Source organism: Notolepis coatsorum, assembly GCF_963971535.1.
Source record: "Notolepis coatsorum genome assembly, chromosome: 2".
NCBI lineage: Eukaryota > Metazoa > Chordata > Actinopteri > Aulopiformes > Paralepididae > Notolepis > Notolepis coatsorum.
Window position 1 is genome coordinate 136,069,400 of NC_140166.1, and position 18,509 is coordinate 136,087,908.

At 43.6% G+C, this 18,509-nt stretch overlaps 1 protein-coding gene across 1 annotated transcript in view; it reads right to left on the bottom strand.

Moving 5' to 3' along the window:
* ptprub (protein tyrosine phosphatase receptor type Ub) overlaps positions 1-18,509 on the bottom strand; it is a gene marked incomplete at its 5' end in the record, with an annotated part of 300,165 nt that overhangs the window by 56,446 nt on the left and 225,210 nt on the right. Inside the window, 3 exons of the mRNA XM_084308315.1 lie at positions 1,206-1,355; positions 8,271-8,406; positions 9,253-9,407. Of these exons, the coding sequence (XP_084164441.1) occupies positions 1,206-1,355; positions 8,271-8,406; positions 9,253-9,407 (441 nt within the window). The remainder of the gene's footprint in view (positions 1-1,205; positions 1,356-8,270; positions 8,407-9,252; positions 9,408-18,509) is intronic.

Below are 18,509 nucleotides of genomic sequence, written 5' to 3' on the forward strand. Positions count from 1 at the left end.
CACACACACACTGCCACACAGCACACACACACTAACACACACACACACTGCCACACAGCACACACACACTAACACACACACACACACACACTGCCACACAGCACACACACACTAACACACACACACACACACACTGCCACACAGCACACACACACTAACACACACACACACACACACTGCCACACAGCACACACACACTAACACACACACACACACACACTGCCAAGCAGCATACACACACTAACACACTCACTGCCACGCAGCACACACACACGCACACTAACACACACACACACTGCCAAGCAGCATACACACACTAACACACACACACACTAACACACACACACACTGCCAAGCAGCATACACACACTAACACACACACACACTAACACACTAACACATACTGCCACGCAGCATACACACACGAACACTAACACACACTGCCACGCAGCATACACAGACTAACACACACACGCGCACTAACACACTAACACACACTACCATGCAGCAAGCATACACACTAACACACACACGCACGAACACTAACACACACTGCCACGCAGCATACACACACTAACACACACACGCGCACTAACACACTAACACACACTACCATGCAGCATACACACTAACACACACACGCACACTAACACACACTGCCACGCAGCATACCCACACTAACACACACACGCGCACTAACACACTAACACACACTACCACGCAGCAAGCATACACACTAACACACACACGCGCACTAACACACTAACACACACTACCACGCAGCAAGTAGTGTGAGTGTATGCTTGGTTTCATTCCAGCCTTGCCTAAACACCAGCTGATGATTTCACTAATTGGCTCACCTCTTCAACTAACTCACCTGGTGCAATGTGTAGTTAAAATGAAAACTTGGCCCACGATGGAATGAGTTTGAGACCCTATCCCTTGCAATAAAAAAAAGTTTTTACTTTTACTTTTTAGTACCTAAGCACATTTCAAAGTAGAAACTTTTTAACTTTTACTCAAGTGTGTATGTTTTTAGCCAGATACTACTTTTACTTGAGTATGATTTTGAGACGGTACCCATACTTTCACTTAAGTATAATTTCTGGGTACGTTTTACACCCCTGATGAAATGTAATATCCTTGACTAATGTAATGACAATCAGAGCAGCATTAAAGATGCTCCTGTCCAGAGTGAGACCGACCTGGAACTCCTCTCGCAGCTGGGAGGAGTTGCTCTGGGAGTCCACCCGCAGCATGTCTTTGTAGGTGAGCGCAAACTCATTCACCAAGATGGCCGTCTCTCCACACAGACAGGCCTCCAAGATGGCGTCATGGATGAATATGTACTGCTCCTGCGAGGGGGGGGGGCAAGAAAACATAAAATCAGACGGAGAGACATGCATGTGTGTGTGTGTGTGTGTGTTTCTTACCGTCTTTTAATAGTATGTACCTTAGTACTATGCATTTATATAGCGCTTTTATCAAAAGCGGTTTACAATTTGTTCCTCACATTTTACACATTCACAGTCACACACCGACGGCGACCATGCAAGGTGTCGACCTGCTCATCTCGGGAGCAGTTAGGGGGTTAAGTGTCTTGCTCAATGACACTTCGACAGGCTCCCCCGGGAGGAGCGGGAATCGAACCGGGAACCTCCAGATTACCAGTCGACTGCTCTACCTCCTGACCCACGGTCGCCCCTTCTATGCACTCAAGAGTGTAACACTCAAGTTCAACACTGTTTAACGAACATCACCACTGACCCTCAGCTGCCAGAGTTGTACCCTTCCTGCTGACTTGTTGTACACAACTCGTAAGTCGCTTTGGATAAAAAGCGTTCAGCTAAATGACTACTTGTAAATGTCAAATGTGTATGTGTGTGTGTGTGTGCACGTGTATGAGAGTGTGTCTGTGGGTGTATTGTGGGGGTTGTAGTTATTACTGTAGATATTGTAAAAAGACTAAAGCAAGAAATACAGTAGAGGGTAGAAACAGAGTAACACGGGCCCATATCAATAAATAATCAGATGAGGTGGGAGGCTGGAGAATCTCCATAACCTGCTCTGAATCAAAAACACGCGCTATAATAAATCAAACATAATACGCCTGTGCCGCTATCAAAGGGAGACGGAATATACAGTCGAAACAAACAAACAAACACTCGCAGGGAGGTATTTAATTAAGAGCATTCCCGCAAATAAACTACAAATGTAATAAACAGCTATGTCAATATTGGATTTACATAATAAGGATTGGATATATGCAAATGACTCCACATCTAAGGAACAGCACGAGCGCCGCGGTGAAACAAAGCGTACGTTCTTTATCTCAGAGATGGTTGCAGTGACCTTTACAGGATTCCCAGAGGGCCCGCCGCGTGACGATGACACATCCCCCCCCTCGCCAGCGAGGAAAAACAAATCTTGAAGGCGCAGTTGACGGTCGAGGTCATGGAGTTACGGCTATAACGATGTCTTCATTCCACACTTGGGCCTCTTTGACCGATTATCGGCAATCACAGCGCTATCGCCGGTTGTGTACAAGTTGTGCCTCACAGAAGCTCCCTTTTGTCTTTCTGATGGGTATATATTGCAATGAATGATACTGTAAATGTTATTAGTTGCTCTTTGAAGAGAAAAGATGTAACGGTAGATATTTATTTGTTTGGTGTAGAGGTATGGGCACCTGTTAGACGGGTGTAACTGGGTTTACAAAACTCTCAAAATGTGTAAAAAAAGAAAAAAATTAATTTGTTGAGGTCCTAGTCTGGGGGAGGGGAGGGGGAGTCTGGCCGATTTATTTTTTTATTTTTTTTATTTTTTTCTGACTGAGACTAAGAGGGAAGAAACCAGAAGAGACTCTCTCCTCTCATTGAGAGAGAGGGGGGGGGGGGGGGAGAATGGCACATCACCAGTAGCTTCGGCTACCACGAGGATGGTCTTAGGCTAACGACTAGGCCTGACCACTATTGGACTGAATAACAAAAGGACAATCTGAACACACCGAGAGATCATTAGAATAGACTCTTCAAGGACGATACAATTTGATAACATCTGATAACATGAGGTTCTGTTTATAGCAATAAAACAACGCTTCTCCTCATAAGGTATCTCACAGTGTCGAAGTGTCGAATTCTTACGGACGTGGAGAAGTATTATGGTTTATGGATTACACTAACGGGGGGGAGATAAGGATCTTATCTACCAGTATCGGAGACGTCAGGACCATTAAAAGTACACAACGCAGAGGAATTGGATGGAGAGCCAAACAGACGAAGACGTGATACTGGCCAGTTTGATCAGAATCTTACAGTTGATGCCGTTGGGACCCGGATTTGCAAGAGATTAAAACAACGGGAACAGTTGGTTGTTGATGACAGCCGGATTTGCAAGAGATAAGAACAACGGATAAAGACTTTTTCAATAATGGGGCGACAGTGGACAACAGTCATCAATGTGTGGGAGAATCATGATCGAAGCAAGGCCGGCCAGCCCTGGGAGAGAGCGGCGAGTCGAGCGGTCAGGAGGCGAACCAGCGCTGTAGGGGAAACAGCGCTCCGATCAAAAATGTGAGTTCACTGTGCACACGGTTGTTTTGATTTTAAGCCAAATAAAAACGAACAGATAGTGAATCCGTAAACGTAAACATTTCTAGTTTGACACAGAGAGAGAATGCCAGCTGTAATAATATGAGCAGAGAGCCATGGTGAAAATCGAGGGTGTTATCTACAGAGAATGAAAAGCAAACGAGGCAGGCTGCACAGTTTTGGTTTAAGGAGGGTAAATGCGAGATGAGGAAAGGGGGGGGGGGGGGGGGCGCTTGAATCAGATCGAAAAATTGTTATGGCGGGACTGTTTTCATAACAGAAGGAAAGTCGAAAGGAGATTGTACCAGTGTGTATTATGTCCGATCAGGCAAGAGTATTAGTCTGAGAAAGCGTCCCCTGATAATGGATAGGAAAGAGAGGAAAAACAGCGGTGTTTTTAGGCCTTGGAAGGAAGGGCCGCGTTTGTTTGTTTGAGAGAGTAGCCATTATGAGCGAGTCAAAATGGCCGTGAGCACCACGAGGAGATAACAACAGATAAAGAACCAGGAAGTGACACGTCAACTAAAACACCATGGAGGAGGAGTAAGTCGCCACCTAGTGGCGGAGGGGGGGGTAGTGCTGGGGAGTTTTCATTACCCATAGGGGAATATTTAGAGTTTAATTCAATTAAGGAGTTTAATTGCGGAGGGGGGGGGGGGTAGTGCTGGGGAGTTTCCATTACCCATAGGCGAATATGTAGAGTTTAAGTTAATTAAGGAGTTGAATTTTTTCAAAATTACCAACTGCTTGTGTGTATACACGGTGGTGTATGTGAGAACTTTGTAAAGGAACTCAAAGTGTGGTATATAGAGCGACGGGACAGCTCCAGGGCGACGGTAGACAGCCCCGTAGGGTATATAGAGCGACGTGACAGCTCCAGGGCGACGGTAGACAGCCCCGTAGGGTATAGAGCGACGGTGACAGCTCCAGGGCGACGGTAGACAGCCCCGTAGGGTATAGAGCGACGGTGACAGCTCCAGGGCGATGGTAGACAGCCCCGTAGGGTATAGAGCGACGGTGACAGCTCCAGGGCGACGGTAGACAGCCCCGTAGGGTATAGAGCAACGGTGACAGCTCCAGGGCGACGGTAGACAGCCCCGTAGGGTATAGGGCGACGGACAGCTCTGTTGTATGTTAGATGATAGTACGAGTACGTATGTGAGTTAGGAGCAGGGAACCAACCTGCTCTGTTGTATGTTAGAGCGATGCTCGGTTGTATGTTATTATCATAATAATAAGATCGATATACAGGTTAATTAAATACGTTTAATTATGAAATAAGAGGGAGTTCGATCTCCAGTGGGGCCTTCTCACACCTAATAAATAGGCAGAGTCTTGAGGGGACACGTCACCAGAAAGAACTGGCGCGCGCTGGGGGTCAACCGTGGGACAAACGTAGAGCGCCGAGTGGGTATCGTTTAGCTGCTGGTGTCACGCCGGAAGACAACAAAACAGGGAACAGCCCTGTAGGATTAGATATGGGTGTTGAGAAGGTGGGGGACTAATAGAGAACAAATAGCGCCATGGGCTGTAGGACACTCACACCGTCCAACAGTCTGAAAGGGCGTGGCCATGGCAGGGGCTTGCAGAGGGAAAAAATATATAGAGAACGAGCTGCAGGCCCAAAGCCACGGTAGACTAATAGAAAACACAGGGTTGAGTGTACAGAAAGACTGCCGGTGTTGTGTTTCTGCTTTCAAGGGGGGAATGACACCGACAGCGATGGAGATGACCAGGAGACAGACTGGAGGAGGAGGAAGCCGCAGGGGCCAGGCACAGCAGCCTGGTACACAGATGATCCACGACGAGAGGGAGGAGACGGCGGCGGTGGAGATGAGCCTCAACCAAGATGACCGACAGGGCGGAGATGACCGACAGGGCGGAGATGACCGACGAGGCGGAGTCCAGCGGTCGCAGGCGGTGTTGCCCAGGGGAGAACGAGGCAGACATCGGAGGGGCCTTCACGGCGGAGATGCTGTTTAGAGAGCGTTTTGAAACAACAGAGCACGGGCGGTGAATCATGAACAAACAGGGACTTCCTTTCAGAGTCAATCAGGAGATCGAGAGACGAGACAACAGCGAGAAGTCCTGTGTTCATTGATTAGGAGTATGAGATATAAATGGAGGATTCATATATAAGATATATGTATAGAAGGATATATATATATATATAGAAGGTAGATATAACTGAGAACAGTAGAACAACAGGATATAATTATTGGGAGCAGACAGGGGGGCTCCAATGGTTATGAGTCGTTGGATGTTGTTGGTTTTGGTGGTCGGTTTCGGTTCCCTTTGTGCACGAAGGGGGGCGCAAACAGACATCAGGCAGCAGGATCACTGGGTTGACCGTGGGCCGTCTTCGTTTCTTGTGCACGAGAGACGAGGTTGGTTTGCTTCAACCACAGGCTATTTTTGGCATAATTAATTGAAAAACCAAATAATGATTTATGATTCTGAAGGGGTGATAAGAATCAAGGGGGGATTGAGAGAAAACGGTGCTTTTTCAATGTATGTGATGTATAGATTGGGGAGAGATGACCACAGCTAAAAACGGTGGTAATGAAATGTGCATGGTTCGCTTTAGAAAACGGTGATAGAAGAAGAGGCAGTAGCCATCACTGCAGAAGGTTTAGCAGCCAGCCGAATGTTTACATTCCTTGTAAGAACATAGATAACAGAGTGTAGGCCCAGAGCAGGAGGAAAGGGGTGACCTCTTTAATGCAACAGTGGATGAAACGTTTATTAGTGTTAAAGGTTATGCAGTTGTCATGACAACACGTCACATGACAACCAGAAGGCGGGGCCGTCGTTGCGACGACGAACATCTATAAGTCGAACGGTGTTTCCGGGTGTTGAGCAGACTAGAATCTGACTCAGACCAAAATCTGACTGAGACTAAGAGGGAAGAAACCAGAAGAGACTCTCTCCTCTCATTGAGAGAGAGGGGGGGGGGGGGGAGAATGGCACATCACCAGTAGCTTCGGCTACCACGAGGATGGTCTTAGGCTAACGACTAGGCCTGACCACTATTGGACTGAATAACAAAAGGACAATCTGAACACACCGAGAGATCATTAGAATAGACTCTTCAAGGACGATACAATTTGATAACATCTGATAACATGAGGTTCTGTTTATAGCAATAAAACAACGCTTCTCCTCATAAGGTATCTCACAGTGTCGAAGTGTCGAATTCTTACGGACGTGGAGAAGTATTATGGTTTATGGATTACACTAACGGGGGGGAGATAAGGATCTTATCTACCAGTATCGGAGACGTCAGGACCATTAAAAGTACACAACGCAGAGGAATTGGATGGAGAGCCAAACAGACGAAGACGTGATACTGGCCAGTTTGATCAGAATCTTACACTATGGTAGTAAGTCATACTGGCCAGCAGTGTAACTAGTAGGTAAGGGATATGTACAGGTATAGATATAGTATCTACAAATATGTAAAGAAGGATTATATGCAGGTATGTAGACAGATGTGGATATATATATACAGCACTACTGTACATGCTATCATACAGTACATTATGGGTAGACTAGTATGAGGTAGGTAGTATATGACAATTATTGTTTTATCCAAAGCGCTTTACAAATTTGTTCCTCACATTTTAACCGTTCACTCACACATTCACACACCGACGGCGGAGGCGACCGTGCGAGGTGACAACCTGCTCATCGGGAGCAGTCAGGGGTTAAGTGTCTTGCTCAAGGACACTTCGACGCGCTGCCCGGGGGGAGGAGGAGCGGGAATCGAACCGGGTAAACCACCGGATTACCAGACGACTGCTCTACCTCCCGAGCCACTGTCGCCCCTACTATATATATTGTAGCGACCCTGGGATTTGGGTGGTTGGTCCGTCGAGCTGCTACTCTGCACTCCACCATCCCGGGGGGCTGGCGGCGACGCTATTGGTGGCGCCAGCCGCGGGTTGACAGAGTCGAGAGTGCGCGGGCTGACCTGGGCAGGCTATAAGAGGGTGGAGCACCCAGCGGGCACTCTCTCGGGGCATGGGGAGTAGTAGACATGAGCCACTTGTACTGCAACCTGTATGAGAACCGTTGTAATAAAGCAGTGAACTGAGAACTATCAACCGGCCTCGAGAGTCGTGCATAACGTGGTGCTAAACTAAGCAACGTTACAATATCTTGTTATATTACATGGCGTTTTCACATTCGCCGAAATGCTTGCTTGTGATTGGTCAATAGCGCTCGTCAGAGGTCCGTTATTACTCGATAACGGACCTCTGCCGAACAATAATGACCGCTGTGCGCAGCTGTTCGCAATCAAGCCCACTGACACACTGCATCAGTGCAGCCAATCAGACACACCTGCCGGCTGCACTGACAGCGGAGTGTGTGTGACGATGACAGCGGGAGCGACAGAACAGAACTGCATCTGCATTTGATCTCGTCTTGTCGATGTAAAATGAATTAGGTATATTGTTAGTAAGTTAGCCATGTAATAAGCGGGATAATGTATAGCTATACTCGGTCATCATCGCAAAATAATTGACCTTCACTGACGTTTAAAACACCTCGCCGAGGCGGCTCGGTATTCTAAACTCTGTGCCGGTCAATTATTTTGCGACAATGACCTCGCTATACATTATCCCTTACATATTCCCAAGCAACACCAAGCTGCGGTCAGGCGTCCGTGGCTCTGACCTCTGTCTGTATCATGTTGATGCGCCGGGAGCAGAGCGTCTTCACACAGTTGTAGATGTCCACCACGCCCTCACACTCCGCCATGTCCAACATAACGTCCAGCACGATGTAGCAGCCTGTGCGGCCGGCCCCCACGCTGACGACACGGAGAAGAGAAAAGACAGCGGAAGGAAGGCGTTAACGATAGTGTGTTACAATAGTGAGTGGCCACTAGTGGCCACTGTTCACTATAAAATATATGACGTGACGTTTTTAGTTTTCATTCGTTCAAAAATTTTCATATATGTTTACCTCATATTCTATGTGCTTCCATGATGATAAAAAACTATATTTGGTGGATATTATGGCTCTAGAGAACACTATGGTGAATATTATGGCTCTAGAGAACAGTATGGTGAATATTATGGCACTAGAGAACAGTATGGTGAATATTATGGTTCTAGAGAACACTATGGTGAATATTATGGCTCTAGAGAACAGTATGGTGAATAGTATGGCTCTAGAGAACACTATGGTGGATATTATGGCTCTAGAGAACAGTATGGTGAATAGTATGGCTCTAGAAAACAGTATGGTGAATAGTATGGCTCTAGAGAACACTATGGTGGATATTATGGCTCTAGAGAACAGTATGGTGAATAGTATGGCTCTAGAGAACAGTATGGTGAATATTATGGCTCTAGAGAACACTATGGTGGATATTATGGCTCTAGAGAACACTATGGTGAATATTATGGCTCTAGAGAACACTATGGTGAATAGTATGGCTCTAGAGAACACTATGGTGCATATTATGGCTCTAAAGAACTCTATGGTGGATATTATGGCTCTAGAGAACAGTATGGTGGCTATTATGGCTCTAGAGAACAGTATGGTGAATATTATGGTTCTAGAGAACAGTATGGTGGATATTATGGCTCTAGAGAACAGTATGGTGAATATTATGGTCCTAGAGAGAACACGGTGCTGCTGTAACTCTTACCTGCAGTGGACCACCACAGGGCCGGCGTCGGGGGGCGTCGAGGCCTTGACCCTCCGTATGAAGGCCAGCAGGCCCGTGGCGTGGCACGGCACCCCGTGCTCAGGCCAGGACGTGAAGTGGAACTGACGCACCTCGTGCTTGGCCGAGTAGCCTCTCTGTCAAAACACACAGGCGGCGACACACATCAGCAGGGGGTGGGAACGGATCACTTAGAAGAATCACTTAGCGATGGAAAAAGTAATACGGTCTTTGAAAATAAAAGAGAAAATACTGTGATATATTGTGAAACCGCCAGGATCTTAAATATACTGTGATTAGATTCAAATGTATTGTCACCATACAGCACAAGTACAGTACAACGAAAAGAAGTTTGGCATCCAACCAGAGTGAAAATGTAAAGTGCAATAGTAATATACAATGTACAGACAGACAGACAGACAGACAGACAGACAGACAGACAGACAGACAGACAGACAGACAGACAGACAGACAGACAGACAGACAGACAGACAGACAGACAGACAGACAGACAGACAGACAGACGGGGCAGACAGACAGACAGACAGACAGACAGACAGACAGACAGACAGACAGACAGACAGACAGACAGACAGACAGACAGACACACAGACACACAGACACACAGACGGGGCAGACAGACAGGACAGACACATACAGGACAGACACACACAAACATGACAGACAGTCACAGACAGGACAGACACACAAACATGACAGACAGACAGATACGCAGACAGGACAGACACACAGACAGGACAGACACAGTAACATGACAGACAGACAGATACACAGACAGGACAGACACACATACAGGACAGACAGACAGGCCAGACACACATACAGGACAGACAGGAGAGACTGAGTCTGAGTTCCTCAAAACTGAGGAAAACAAAAACAAACCCTGTGAACTTTGGAAATTACTCAACAGCCAACTAGGCTGCAGTAAAAAACTAAAAACCAGATTTTCAAACATCAACATAAGGACAGAAAACACCCTCATCACAGACAAGCTGGAGGTGGCCAATTACTTAAACATTTTCTTTACAAACATAGCCACAACACTGGTTAATAAACTACCCTCCCACTCAGGGCATTTTGGGGTAGAACACATCCTAGCCTTCTACAAAAACCTAGGGGTCCGCAAAGACGACTTCAAACTCAAAATGGTAACAACAGATGAGGTACTCAAAAAACTGAGCGCCCTTCAACCTAACAAGGCCACTGGAAATGACAATATCCCCTCCAAATTCCTCAGAGACTCAGCAGCCGCCATCACCCCAGTCATCACACACATAATAAACCTCTCCATAAAAAAGGGATACGTCCCCAAAGACTTAACAATTGCAAGAGTGACCCCCCTGCACAAAAAGGCAGCAAATTAGACCCAGGCAACTACCACCCTGTTTCTATTCTTACCTCCATCTCGAAAGTCATGGACAAAATTGTCTATGAACAGGTCGAAAAGTACCTCGTGAAAAAAAAGCTAATCTACGAATTCCAATCTGGCTTCAGAACATCCCACTCCACTGACACATGCCTTCTCTATTTAAACGACCACATCAAACAAGAGGTGGACGGGGGCAAATACTGCGGCATGGTCATGCTGGACCTCCAAAAGGTGTTCGACACTGTCAATCACTCCATTCTGATTGACAAGCTAAAAGCAATTGGTTTTGATTAGGGATGTTCGATATTGGCTTTTTTACCAATACCGATATACCGATATTGTCCAACTTTTAATTTCCGATACCGATATCAACCGATACCGATATATGCAAAAAACAGAATAATTTCAGGTAATTAACACAACATTATGCATACTTTTGACAATAAATAAAATCAGAATTTGTTCTTACTTCCTTGCCTGGGTAAATAAAGGTTAAAAAAAAAAAAAAAAAAAAAAAAAAAAAAAAAAAAAATAATAATAATAATAATAATAATAATAATAATAATAATAATAATAATAATAATAATAATAATAATAATAAAAAAAATTGAAAACCGATACCGAGCTGGATGCAATCCTACCTGGAGGGGAGAGAACAGATAAAATAAATGGTAAATGGTACACTATCCCCCCCCCCCTCCCAGTGAGCTGCGGTGTTCCACAAGGAAGCATACTAGGACCGCTACTGTTCCTAATTTATGCAAATGACCTGTCATCAGCCCATGACTGCAACTTGTTCCTGTTCGCGGATGACTCAGCCAGTGTTAATTTTGTCAATGAAAATTATGACAAAAGATGTTCGTCAACGAAGGTTTCTTTTCATGACGACAGCGAGACGTGACGTCACGTTATTGAAGACCATGTGACGCTAACGTGACTAAATAGTTAATTAAATATCGTTGACCACAACTGAGGACACAAAAATGTAATTTACAAAAACCAAGACGAAATTTCTCTTCATGTATGTTGATATTGTTGACTAAAACAAGACGAGACAAAATAATTATAACTTTTCTTAATGCCATCGTCCCAACAGAGCAGTGTGGCGGCTGACGGCCGAGCTCTGTGTTATTAGCATTTGCTGAAGAGCTATCTGAAAAGCTAGTTTTAGCTTAACATTATCTTGGCTAAAGTTGGGACTATTCATAATCCAGCTGCAGACCTGCAAACAAAGTACAGCAAGTTGGCAAAGGAGTATTCCAAGGTAAATCACTTTTTCACCAGTAACGTTACATTGTTTGTATTTCCATCTAGCTCACGTTAACTAGTGGCTAACCTAGCTCACGCTAACGTGGCTAACTGATCGACCTCTCCCACACATGCACGCAATTAATGACATAATGCGGTCAGCCATACCGGTGACAATGTTTAGCTTTTAGTGCCAAATGATAAGAGTCTGAGGCGGAGTCTCAAAAGAGAATGTTGAATATTTATTTTGCATTAAAAATCACAACATAGACGTTACTACTAGCTAACTGGAACGGAGCAGGCTGGATAGGAAGTGCAACAACGTGTAACGTCCGTGTGGAACCAATGTGCCAACAACCTTTTCCGTGGGTGAACTCATTGAGCATAGTTGTCAATTAATGATACTAATACTAATCTATACAACCACCTGTTGTTGAATAAATACCATTACTTTCTAGTTATTACTAAAAAACAGTATATATAAAACAGTAGCTGTAAAAAAATATATATATATATTTTTTTATATATAATATATATATATATTTTGTATGCACTGGTATCGGATCAGTATAACCAGGCCTAGACCACCTCTAACTCTAACCCCTAACCAGACCTAGACCACCTCTAACTCTAACCCCTAAGTTAGGGTTGTGACTTAGAGGTGGTCTAGGTCCGGATAGGGGTTAAGAGTTGGTCTAGCCCTTTACATCCATCTATCTAAATAATAATAATAAATTATAATGAATGCTTAACTACCCCTAAGTTACCCTAACCAGACCTAGACCACCTCTAACTCTAACCACTAACCAGACCTCAGAATGTGATTTTATATAATGTTTTTATGCAAGCAGATTGCAATCACTGTGTGTTCTGCTTACTTAGTTTACAGTATCCTGTTGTTATAGAATAAACCGCTGCCAGCAGGCAGCAGCCCAGCACTGACCATCACCAACCCTAACTTTGGGGTTAGAGGTGGTCTAGGTCTGGTTAGGGGTTAGAGTCGGAGGTGGTCTAGGTCTGGTTAATAGGGGCCATAACCAGACCTAGACCATCTCTAACTCTAACCCCTAACCAAACCTAGACCACCTCTAAATCTAACCCCTAACCAGACCTCTTCCATCACCATGTGGCACTTTACACCAACCTCAAAATGTGATTTATCATTTTATATGTTTTTATGCAAGCAGATTGCAATCAAATTGCTACTGTGTGTACTATACACACTACTATTACTATCTACTCAACTACTGTATTGTGTGTTTGTTTACAACACAGTATCCTGTTAGTTAGTTAGTGTTGTTACACTGTTACTGCTGTTACTGTTATTTAATATTTATCAAACAAACCGCTGCCAGCTGAGCAAGGCAAGAAGAGATAATGTGTCTTATTAAGTTATTTCTCCATTCACAGATCAACAGTGCACCCTTCCTGTGTATCACTTGTGCCGCCGACTCAGATTCCCCTAGGTTAAAAAATAAATACGCAATTTAAATCAGAATATGTTCCATGTTGACTATTTCCGTTTTCGTCGACTAAATCTAGACTAAAACAAAAAAGACAGAATTGAGACAAAAACGGACTAAGACTAAAATGCTCAGACATTTAGTTGACTAAAACTGACTAAACGAAAAATAAATGAAGATGACTAAATATGATAAAAACGAAAAAGGAGCACTTGACACATGACTAAGACTAAAACTAAAATGAAAATAGCTGCCAAAATTAACACTGGACTCAGCCCTGCTGGTCTCTGACAGGGAGAAGTTGCAGGTTGAAAAAGCCCTCAGCTCTGAACTCGGTAGAATCTGCACCTGGCTTGCTGATAACAAACTAGCATTACACCTGGGTAAAACAGAGTCCATTCTCTTTGGATTAAATAACAAACTCAGCCAGGGTACTATGACTTGCACCTCATGGTACCAAAGCACCTCAAAGGCACTAAAAATAAGACTACAAACATCACAAAACAAACTGGTCAGACTACTGCTTGACCTTACTCCTAAAACCTTACCCCTGCCCATTTTGACATCCTAGGATGGCTTAGAGTAGACGACAGAGTACAGCAGCTTGCAATGGGCCTGGTCTACAAGATACACTACACCACTACCCATGTACATATCGAAATACTTCCCAAAGGTCAGTGAATTCCAAGACCACAACACCAGAGGGAGTTCCACAAATCATGTTCAACCCAGATTCGCCACAAACAAGGGACTAAACACGTTTCGGAATTATGCCACAACAATGTGGAACGCCCTATCCACAGCCGTAAAATAATGTGAATCCCTACCCACCTTCAAAACCGCCCTCAAAGAGCACCTACGGGAGGCTGCAATTCGAAACTGGCCCCCGTAAATGTCCAAACCCCCCCCTCCCCACCCACCCAACCCCCTCCTAATGTACAGTTTCATCCCCCTCGAATGTATATATTTTCTTTTAGGATCTCTGTTAAACAGTACTGTATATTTGTATATCTTGTATGTGATCAATGTAACAGTACTGTATATCTGTATGTCGTGTATGTCATAAATGTCATGATATATATCTGTATGTTGTGTATGTCATAAATGTCATTATGAATTGAAAATGGGGGACCCTGATGTAAACAAGACGAAAGTCTTTCTCTGGTCTGCATCCCCTTAACAATTGTGTGTATTGAGCCGTACTGTATTGTACCCATTCTGCAATCTGTTAACACTAGCACAGCCATGGAGAAAATGCCACTAATTCCCGCCAGGAACGGGTCAGATGACCCGACAGCTTATATGAGAAATATGAGAAAAATAAACAGTGTAAACTATATAGTTACCTCTGAATATAAAAATATGAGGTTTACCACAATGAAATGTAGGTTTGAGTGACATAAAAAAAAAATATATATATATACCGTAATTCCTCTAATAGTAACCCCGGCTTGTATTTGTTTCAACTGTAGCGGGTACCAGGCTTGTATTAGGAGGAGGCCTGTATAAGAGGGAGGCCTATTTTTCAAACGGATCATAATGAATAAATCAACATTTTGTGTCAGTTTGAACCCAGTAAAATGTACTGGGTTCATTTATTGAAACCAAGTACTGTATGAAATAGTAAACAGTGCAATTACAGGTGGTCACTGGTCATTTCAAACGTTTTCAAAGTGAAATCAAGTAACTAGCTCAGTATGCAGCTCAGTATATTAGTAACCCGGCTTGTATTAGGAGGCCGGCTTATAATTGCTTAGCTCAAGAGCGCACCCGGCCATTAATAGAGACCCGGCTTGTATTTGAGACCCGGTTACTATTAGAGGAATTACGGTATATATTATAAATATAAAAATGTTTGGGGGATGGAAGAGCCACACATTGACGGGCAAAGAGCCACATGCGGCTCGCGAGCCACGGGTTGGCCACCCCTGCGCTAGACGCTCGCAAAGTTTGTTTACAACACAGTATCCTGTTAGTTAGTAGTGTTGTTACACTGTTACTGCTGTTACTGTTATTTAATATTTATCAAACAAACCGCTGCCAGCTAAGCAAGGCAAGAAGAGATAATGTGTCTTATTAAGTTATTTCTCCATTCACAGATCAACAGTGCACCCTTCCTGTGTATCACTTGTGCCGCCGACTCAGATGTGTATGTCATAAATGTCATTATGAATTGAAAATGGGGGACCCTGATGTAAACAAGATGAAAGTCTTTCTCTGGTCTGCATCCCCTTAACAATTGTGTGTATTGAGCCGTACTGTATTGTACCCATTCTGCAATCTGTTAACACTAGCACACACAACCATGGAGAAAATGCCATTAATTCCCGTCAGGAACGGGTCAGATGACCCGACAGCTTATATGAGAAAAATAAACAGTGTAAACTATATAATTACCTCTGAATAAAAAAATATGAGGTTTACCACAATGAAATGTAGGTTTGAGTGACATAAAAAAAAAAAAAAAAATATATATATATATATATATATATATATATATATATATATATATATTAGAGCTGGGCCGTTAACAGCGTTAACGTGCTGCGTTAACGCGATACTAGTATTGCACGATAATATAATTAACGCATTAATCTAAAAAAATAAAAATAATTTTTTTTTTTTTTCTTTTTTTTACCTTTATTTACCCAGGGTAGGTTCTCTGAGCACAGATGCTCTTTTTCAGGAACGCCCTGCTTCACATTCACACAGTTCCATTCACACCTGGGAGCTGCCCAGTACAACCACAGTTGACACCATTGGCCACTGAGCAACTCCACTGGAGCAGTTGATTTGCATTGGCAGGGTTTGGCCCTGTCTGGCACCCAACGGGAAAAATATTATAGGCACTATAAGTAGACACCGCTACATAAAACAAGCTGGTCTGCCTGAGTGACTGGTGGAATAAGGAGAAATAGAGATTGGACTGATTGAGTCAAGCCATGTCACATAGTTCAAGTTTGAAATGCTTCTTTCTGTTTTGCTCCTGAGAGTGTGCTAGATACTGTACTGTACTGGTAATATTATTTATTTGTGTTAACTTCTGAATAAAACAACTTATTAAACACAAGTACATCTTATTGAACATTATTTTGATATTTCATTACCAATTATCATAGCAAAACAGCTTTTTCAAACAGTCTGTAATGCATTTTGGAAACGGGAGATGGGCTCATGGTGTAATGGGCCACCTGGCCTGAGAAACATAAGGAGGAAAGAAAAAGTAAGGACTTACTTCTGGTCATTATTTTGGGTAGAACACACATATTTTGAATGCCTTCGGCAGGTTTTTTATTTTATTTTTTAGCCATTTTAAGGATTGCAGATAGATTAATCTAGATTAAAATAATTAATCTATGCCCACCTCTAATATATATATATATATATATATATATATATATATATATATATATATATATATATATATATATATATATATATATATATATATATATATATATTATAAATATAAAAAATTTTGGGGGATGGAAGAGCCACACATTGACGGGCAAAGAGCCACATGCGGCTCGCAAGCCACGGGTTGGCCACCCCTGCGCTAGACGCTCGCAAAGTGCTGTGACTTTCGTCTGTTCCAACGGCCCATTATGTGGAATAACGTTCTAATTACATTTTCCTGAAGTCATTTTGAAATGTCAGAAACCGTGCTGCAGATAAAACAGGTACTTTTAGGAAAAGTCATTGAGTGACAGAGCTGGAGCTCGACCGAGTGACGAGGATACATTTATTGAAAATGCCTTGGGGTCATGTGACCCCTTGTCGCCTGTGCTAGTGTTAATACAAGATTCAATCAATCAAACAGGAGGTTGCCACAGACACACACACGGCAGTGTTCTCCTCTGAGCAGAGTTGACAAAGTAAAGTGACGCACAGTCTCGTGGAAGGGAAGAGACGGGCTCTGAAGCTGAGAAAAACAAACTGTCCACGTCTCCCAAACCCCTGCTGCCAATGTGAATCAACAGCAGCATGCTCCCCTCTGGGAGGGCGTCTGTGAGACGATAATGTTGTGTTTGTGCCTCTGTCGCTCCTGCCTGACTCTGAGTCTGCCCGCCCAGAGAGACGCCTGGGGGAAACGGACAGAGAGGAGCCACGGAGGCTTCAGATACTCCTAGTGGTAGTACTGTAGCAGAGAGCACTTCAGATACTGGCAGTGGTAGTATATGTAGTCTATATCGCGCATTGGCAAGTAAAAAAAAAAATATATTTTTTTATGTTCTGGCAACATATTTTGGCTACATATGCCTCGTTTTATAAATGTGTATTGATAACATAGTGCTGTAATACATTTTTTTTTTATAAATATGCATCATCGAGTTCAACAACGTGTGCTTTTATTTTGATATTCCTTATTCCCACGTTGAAATTACGTGATACATTAAGTGTGGGGGTGCCCCAAAAAAATTCATAAATAAAATGGGGTCACGGTATGAAAAAGTTTGAGAACCCCTGATTATAGATAAGATAAGATATTCCTTTATTGATCCCCTTGGGGAAATTCAGGCATCATAGCAGCATGGGGGGGGGGAGGGGGGGGTGGTACAGGTAGTAAGAACAACACAGGCAGTGTAAACAATTAGGTCAATTTGGTCAATATAATTTACTATCTAACTAGCTGAAGAAAATATAGACCATCAGATACTCCTAGTGGCAGTAATGTAGCTCTGCCAGGGAGAGGGTTGGGGGCGTTTAGAGTAGCTACTACAGTGAATTCCTCTCAATGCAAAGTGCGTTTACCCTGAGCGGCCTCCGTCTCCACTGGTGCCGAGTACCGTCGGGTTCTAAACCGTTCTATTAATATAACATTTCGAAATTAAATCCTCATTCTACCAGGGAACAGGACAAATACATGGTTCTTATTACTTCATCCACTCTATCACTCTCTCCCCTTCTCTTTCTCTCTCTCCCTCCCCTTTTCTCCCCTTTCCCTCTCCTTATCCCCCCCCACTGTCTTACACTGTACTCATAACTACCTACCACACTGTACTCATAACTACCTACCTCACTGTACTCATAACTACCTACCACACTGTACTCATAACTACCTACCCTACTGTACTCATAACTACCTACCTCACTGTACTCATAACTACCTACCTCACTGTACTCATAACTACATACCT